At 38.7% G+C, this 8,156-nt stretch overlaps 1 protein-coding gene and 1 pseudogene across 2 annotated transcripts in view; one reads left to right on the forward strand and one right to left on the reverse strand.

Annotated features, from left to right (window-relative positions):
- The window catches only part of CAGE1 (cancer antigen 1), a 54,637-nt gene that overhangs the window by 16,853 nt on the left and 29,628 nt on the right, over window positions 1-8,156 (reverse strand). The window contains exons 9-10 of the mRNA XM_023512280.1: window positions 3,608-3,688; window positions 3,297-3,404 (exon numbers count right to left, since the gene is read on the reverse strand). Of these exons, the coding sequence (XP_023368048.1) occupies window positions 3,297-3,404; window positions 3,608-3,688 (189 nt within the window). The remainder of the gene's footprint in view (window positions 1-3,296; window positions 3,405-3,607; window positions 3,689-8,156) is intronic.
- LOC100953132 lies at window positions 6,613-7,043 on the forward strand (annotated as a pseudogene). Its single transcript, XR_153428.3, has one exon. The product of XR_153428.3 is annotated as a mitochondrial pyruvate carrier 1-like (transcript).

Below are 8,156 nucleotides of genomic sequence, written 5' to 3' on the forward strand. Positions count from 1 at the left end.
GCACCAATCCCCCCATAAAAAAAAAAAAAAAAAAAAATTTAAAGCCTACAAAAACAATAAGTTAGGTAAATGTTTTATGTAATATATGAATTGCCATAACTGAAACAGTTATTTTAGGATAGCATTTGGTTTTAAAATTTAACTATTCTATAATACTGGTTAGAGGATATCTTATTTTTAAAAAAAGGTTCCTATTTTACTGAAGATGAGCTCTTAAAGGAACTTACTCTAAGCCCAACTTAAACCCTGGATGTCAATTCTGTTAACTAGACTTTTGCCTTGTTCTCTGTGACCAAATTCCTGACTTCAGTGGACCTTATCTAGGACCAGGAGCCGTTTTGCAGTTGACAGTTAAAACACTGACTCAGCCAGTCAGAATGCAAAGCTAGAGTCATGGGCCCTGTCCCAGGATGGAGGAAGTCAGGAAGTAGATGGTGCAGATACAGAATAAGAATTGTGAAAAAGAACCAACTGCAGAGGCCAGACAGGCCACAAGAGAAGCACATGACAACTCCCTGTGACAGGCGTAAGCCATCGAGTTGAACTCCAGCAGAACAAGTCTTGCTGGCCCAGAGTTCCTTAGAGAATGAGGTGTGAGCCCTTCAGAACACACTCTGTACTTCAAAAAAACAAAACAAAACCCTTTTTGGGAAAATTTCACATATACAGAAGTAGTACAAATAACAGCATGAACCTGCATGTACCCTTAACTTAACTGCAACAGTTGTCAACATCTTTCCATTAGTGTTTCATCTCTCTCCAACCCTATTCCTGGCCACAGTCGGTCAATTTTTTGTTTTCCTAGAGTATTTCAAAGCAAACCTTGTCATCATATGAATTTACTCATAAGTACTTTTCAATATGTATCACTAATAAAAGGTTTTAAAAACAAAATGATGCCACTGTCACATCTATTAAAATTAATAATACTTCTTAATATTATGTAATGTGGAGACTGAGTTCTATTTCCCACTATTATCTCACATATATTTTCAGGGTTGTCTTGCTGGGTTTCACATGCTGCATTTAGTTGATTTACCCTTTAAGTCCCTAGTCTTTCTCAGTCAATGACAGTGATTTCCTTCCCCTTCCCTTTTCTTTCTTTTTTTTTTTTGAAAGAGAGTCTACTATGTTGCCCTCGGTAGAGTGCTGTGGCATTACAGCTCACAGTAACCTCAGACTCTTGGGCTCAAGCAATTCTCTTGCCTCAGCTTCCCAAGTAGCTGGGACTACAGGCACCCACCACAACTCCGAGCTATTTTTGGGTCGCAGTTGTCATTGTTTAGCAGGCCCAGGCTAGGCTCAAATCTGCCTCCATGTATGCGGCCGATGCCCTACTCACTGAGCTACAGGCGCCAAGCCCCTTCCCTTTTTTCATGTCACGCATTTATTTATTAATATGTCCCACAGTCTGAATTTGTCATCACAGTGTCATCTAATATGTGACTTTGCCACTCTACTTCCTATTCACTGGTAGGTAAGTCTAGCAGCTAGCTGTTGGCTTCTGTGGTTTTAGTAAGAATGTGCTGTGTTGTAGATAGTATCTTGGGCCTCCCCAGAACCATATCTGGGGACACAGGTCTGCCTGTCTCACCGTTAGTGGGGTTGAGATTGATCAGCAGGCTCAGGTATTTGTCAGTCTGATCCATTCATTAAAAGCTCCTTATCAGTCTTGAATCTAAAGGTTTCAGTACCCATTATGATAACTGTTTATATCCCTTATTTTATTCATGGATACAAAATATAATTTTCCAAATACATTTTTTCTTCCTGCTTTTAATAGCTTAACACTTCTCAATGAAGGACTGTCCCTTGTCAATTACTTAGAATCTCTGAGATTAGTTTTGTGCAGGAAAGCCACAGTATGTTTTAAAAGTGATATGGTGTGTCTGACACTCTATCATATGTAACTGTGCGCCCATTCCAGTTCCCATTGCTGGGAAGACTAAGGTTCACTCTCATAATCTCCCTATCACCAAGGCCTAAAGAACAGTTAATACTAATGAGTGACAGAATGTCTTGAGTGCTCTCCTCTCACGTCCCTACACCCCAATTGGACTGGGCTTCAAGGCCCAGCTGCCATCTCCTTCACAAAGCCTTCTGTGATCCTCCCACGTGGAAGTTGTCCCTTCCTCCTCTGAACTCCAATCCTTTGGCAAATATCTACTCTGTTAGATGCAGTCACTGTATCTCTTTTCTGAAAACGTCCTTTCCTTGTTAATGATTATTAAAATATTTTATCTTCTGTGCTAGATTCCCCAGTAGCAGGGCTTATGTTTCACTTAGCTTTCAACCTCCATAGTGACAGCATTGTTCATCTTCTGTGGGAAGTCAATAATTACTCATTAAATGAAAAAAATTAATAAATTAGAAAACAAAAAAACCCCTTTTGGACCCTCATATCATTGGATTTTCTTCTCTCTTAAAGGTGAATGGGTATGCAATGATTTAGTAGAGAATGCTGCCTTTTTTTTTTTTGAGACAGAGTCTCACTATGTCACCATCAATAGAGTGCTGTGGCATCACAGCTCATACCAACCTCAAACTCTTGGGCTTAAGTGGTTCTTTTGCCTCAGCCTCCCAAGTAGCTGGGACTACAGGCACCCACCACAATGCCCAGGTATTTTTTTGTTACACTTATTTAGCTAGCCTGGACTGGGTTCAAACCCACTACCCTTGGTATATGTTGCTGGTGCCATAACCACTGTGCTATGGGCGTTGAGCCGAGAATGCTGCTTTTTAATAGTTTAGAATACAATGGTAGACATCTCTAACTGCTCTCAAAAAATTATGTTAATTAATCCATTTCATTCTAGTGAATTGTTAAATTAGGGTATATCTAGATATCGGGATCATATTTTCATTTCCTTGTCACATATTTTTTCTTATTTTATCTGCCTTTATTTTTACATGCCATCTAAAGTAAACCGCGAGTGTTATTTTCCAAAGCACCCCTTAATCATGATTGTCGTATAAAGCTACAATGGTAGCATAGGTAACAATGTAAATGTGCTTCATCTGCTGTGAAAAACAGCACATACTTTTTGAATTCTGCATTTTCAAAGAAATAAATCTGATTAGTCTAAACAGAAACTAGGTGAGACGATATTTAATATTTTAAAACCCCACAATGCAACTTTCCATTTTGTACTTTCGTAGGTTTTAGTTACTCATGTATCGATGCCAATTTGTGACTATTTTATGAGCAAATTTTCTGAAGGTTGATGATTTCTTAAACTTGTTAATAGAATGATGTGTGTGAAAATGATAGCAAGGCGATGAAAAGTCTTTCTCACCAAGAAATCAAGCTCCTCATTCAGATTGTGATACTTATCCAGCTTGACTCCCAGTAAGACAGGCACATCTTTGACATTCTTGGTATCATCTGAGTCAAAGTCTGTGACCTGAGATTAAACATATTTGTCATCACTCTCAATACTTTCGCACTTTTTGAAACACTTAGCAATAAGTACTTTATTGGTTTAAAAATGAAAGAAATTATCAGTGACTGAAACAGCTACAAGGACTTCAGCAAACTTACCCCCCAAATATAAATATCTGGAATTGTGTTTTTTATGTTAAAGTATGCCGTAACTGTTAAACTAACCTCAATCACATGATCTTGAAATGCTTTTTCATTAGCGATTAACTCTCTGAAGGTTATGATCCTGTCTTTATGTTTCAGTAGCTAAGAAAAAAAGAATTTCATATTTTAGAGGATAAGAAATAAAACTACATTCTATAACATGTATAACAAAAATCATCAAACTACACATGGTTCAATAAACCAAAAGATAAACTGTTTTTCTTTTTTATTATATTTTTATTTTTTATTTTTACATATACATGTGATTTTTAGGTTTCCACTTTTTGCCTTCACAGAATTAAAAAGGCTTAAAATTTAACAATAACAATGTTTAAGATAAGGACTAGAGTGGGGGTAGGGAGGGTGATGAGTGGGGTCACCTCTATGGTTTATCTTACAAGGGTACAAGTGAATCTTTCTAAAAGCAGAGTATGAATGTCTTAACTCAGTAACTAAGAAAATGACATGAAGGTTATGTTAACCAGTTTGATGAGAGTATTTCAAAATGTATATGAAAACAGCACACTGTACCCCATGATTGCATTAATGTATACCCCTATGCTATAAAAAAAAAAGATAAGGACTAGAAACAAAAACCTTGTAAAGAATGAATGAAGATAAATACATTCAGAAAAGAAATCAGATGATTGCTGCAATGAAGTATTAAGCAATAATAATAATAATAATAGTAATGCAAAGAAAGTAACATTCACATCATCAAATAAGAGTATGACTATTATAGAATGCTTTGACTCTGAGGTTCAGTATAGAGTCATCAATTAACTTCTTATTTTTTTCCAAAGTCTCAAAAAGTAGGCAACTAATATTTATAAGTAAAAATAAAAGATAATTTCAAAAACCATATCATGGGCTCGGCGCCTGTGGCTCAAGCGGCTAAGGCGCCAGCCACGTACACCTGAGGTGGCGGGTTTGAATCCCCAGCCCGGGCCCGCCAAACAACAATGATGGCTGCAACCAAAAAATGGCCGGGCGTTGTGGCGGGCGCCTGTGGTCCCAGCTGCTTGGGAGGCGGAGGCAGGAGACTCGCTTGAGCCCAGGAGTTGGAGGTTGCTGTGAGTGTGATGCCATGGCACTCTACCCAGGGGGACAGCTTGAGGCTCCGTCTCAAAAAAAAAAAACCATATCATGTCAAATCTTACAGACAATAGAAAAAGAAATACTTCAAAATAATTCTACTTAATCTGGATATACCTGATATTAAAAGTGGAAAAAATATATTATTTTAAGGGGAAATTACAAACATAATTCACTTTTAAATGAGGGTGCAATATCCTGTGTCCTAAACAACATATTAACAAGTTGAAGTACAAATTAATGTTTAAGTGAGGTACTTTAGTCAAAATCGAATCCAATTTATGTGAGAATTAGTCACTATTTTCTTTTTTTCCTTGTCCTTACTCTCACCCCCTCCCTCCTTCTCTGTCTGCTCACCGCTTCCCCCATGCCCCACCATGTCATTAACTGTCCTCATATCAAAGTTGAATACATAGGATTCATACTTCTCCATTCCTGTGATGCTTCACTAAAGATAATATGTTCCACCTCCATCCAGGTTAGTACAAATGCTGCAAAATCTCCATTTTTTTAAATAGCTGAATAATATTCCATGGTATACACACACCACAGCTTGCCAATCTATTCCTGGGTTGAAGTGCATTAAGGCTGTTTCCACATTTCAGTGTTTGTAAATTGGGCTGCGATAAACAGTCTAGTGCAAGTGTCTTTATAATAAAAGGTGTTTTTTTCCTTCTGGATAGATGCCCAGTAATGGGATTGTAGGATCAAATGGGTATCTAGCTTGAGTTCTTTGAAGGTTTTCCATCCTTCCTTCTAAAAGGTTATATTAGTTTGCAGTCCCACCAGCAGTGTGACAGTGTTCCTTTCTCTCCACATCTGTGCCAACATCAGCAGTTTTGAGATTTTGTCATGTGGGCCTTTCTTGCTGGGGTTAGATGATATCTCAGGGTGGTTTTAATTTGCATTTCTCTAATAATTAGGGATGATGAGCATTTTTTCATGTATTTGATAGCCTTTCATCCATCTTCTTTAGAGAAGGTTCTGTTCATCTCTCTTCCCCATTGATGTATGGAATTGTTGGGTTTTTTCTTGTGGATTAATTGAAGTTCTGTATAGATCTTAGTTATTAAACTTTTGTCTGATTCAAAATATGCAAATATCCTTTCTCAATGGGTAGGTTGTCTATTTGCTTTGGCTGTTGTCTCCTTGGCTGTATGGAAGCTTTTCAATTTAATTAAATCCCATTTGTTTATTGTTGTGGTTGTTGCTATTGCCATGACAATCTTCTTCCTAATTTTTTTTTTGGCTGGGGCTGGGTTTGAACCCACCACCTCTGGCATATGGGGCTGGCACCTTACTCCTTTGAGCCACAGGCGCCGCCCAGCAATCTTCTTCATAAAGCCTTTCCCCAGGTCGATATCTTCCAGTGTTTTTCCTATTCTTTCTTTGAGGATTTTTATTGTTTCATGTCTTAAATTTAAGCCCTTTATCCATCCTGAATCAATTTTTGAGTAGAGAAAAGTGTCGGTCCAGTTTCAGTCTTTTACATGTGGATATCCAATTCTCCCAGCACCATTTATTGAATAGGGAGTCTTTCCCCCAGTGGACGTTCTTGTTAGGTTTATTGAAGATTAGGTGGCTGAAGTTGCTGGTTTCATTTCCTGGTTTTCTGTTCAGTTCCAAACGTCTATGTCTCTATTTTTGTGCCAGTACCATGCTATCTTGACCACTACAGCCTTGTGTGATACAGGCTAAAATCTGGTATGGTGATGCCCTCAGCTTTGTTTTTATTACTAATAACTATCTTAGCTATATGAGGTTTTTTCTGGTTCCATACAAAGCACATAATCACTTTTTCCAAGTCTTGAAAATAGGACGTTGGTATTTTAATAGAGATGGCATTGAATTGGTAAATTGCTCTGGGAAGTATAGACATTTTAACAATGTTGATTCTGATTGGGCTCCGAGGAGCAGAGGCAGCTGCGGGGAGCAGGAGGAGCTGACGTCTGGCACAGTCATGGCTGGCGCGCTGGTGCGGAAAGCAGCAGACTATGTCTGGAGCAAGGATTTCCAGGACTACCTCATGAGTACTCACTTCTGGGGCCCAGTAGCTAACTGGGGTCTGCCCATTGCTGCCATCAATGACATGAAAAAATCTCGAGAGATTATCAGTGGGCGGATGACATTTGGTGCAGCCTGGAAACTGGCTCCTGTTAGCATGCCATGCAACGAGTGAAGTAGCCCAGGTCATCCAGGGAGGACAGCTTATTAAATATGAGGTGACTAAAAAGGCATCTGCATAACAAGGGAAATGAAGAACTAGCTTTTAAAGGGACAGCATCACCAGCTACGCTGCTGAATCACAGATTCCATCATCATAGTCTTGCTAGGGAAAATAACGCTGAACGCTATTTTTACTAACCATACTATTTTTATAGAGATAGCCAAGAGTCTGTAAACTAACTCTCTGCTGCCTTACTGAATATTTTACTTCTCTTCATAAAGAGTAGCTCAAAATATGCAATTAATTTGTATACATATGCAGTAATATGTATATTATCTATTAAAATGTACTCAGTGAAAAACTGAAGAGAACAAAATTTGTAACTACTAGCAATTAAGTTCTCAGAACTCTGGACTTTTCTTTAATGACAGCAAGACAACCAACAGCTGGCCACAACCTAAATGCTTATCTCTGGTGTTTAAAAATGTGATCTGTGTATTTCCATGCAGTGTGTATACTGAGATGCTGTAACTTAATGGCAATAAATGATTTAAATATTTGTTAAAAAAAATGTTGATTCTTCCTAGCCATGAGCATGCTATGTTCTTCCATTTGTTAAAGTCCTATGCTATTTCCTTTCTTGATGTTTCATAAATTTCTTTATAGAGGTCTCCTAGTAAGATGGCTCCTTGACTGGCATCTGGAAACCTGGAGTGTAGGAGGGTTTCCATCATTCCCTGATATTAATGGCTCATTGTGTCTAACCTGTTTGTCCAAAGCACATAGTTTAAGCTGGGCATCTGTTTTCCTTCTCAGGGTCTGGAACTTTAGCATATGCTAGGCAGGAGGTTCTATGTGAACAACTCCTAATAAAATTCCTGGACATTGGGGCTCTAGAGAGCCTCGCAGGTGGACAGCACTTCACATCTGTGGTCGATAGTCCTTGTTAGGGGAATGAATGTATCTTGCATGAGTTCACGAAGATTCTTGGAAGTCTGAGTCTGATTTCCTCTGGTCTATGTCCCATGTGCCTCTCCTGTGGGTGATTTTTCTTTGTATCCTTTTCCTGTTATACCTCATCGCTATGAGAACTACTCAGACCTTTATTTAGTCACCAAACCTAGGAGTGATCTAGTTTTCTCCAAGGAACTTATCCTAACATACAATTGATATTACAGCCAGGCTATTAAAATTCTTTAAAGAGGCTCGGTGCCTGTGGCTCAAGTGCCTAAGACGCCAGCCACATACACCCAAGGTGGCGGGTTCAAATCCAGCCCGGGCCGCCAAACAACAATGACGGCCTGCACC

Source organism: Otolemur garnettii, unplaced genomic scaffold (assembly GCF_000181295.1).
Source record: "Otolemur garnettii isolate 467f Iridium unplaced genomic scaffold, OtoGar3 scaffold00026, whole genome shotgun sequence".
Lineage (NCBI taxonomy): Eukaryota > Metazoa > Chordata > Mammalia > Primates > Galagidae > Otolemur > Otolemur garnettii.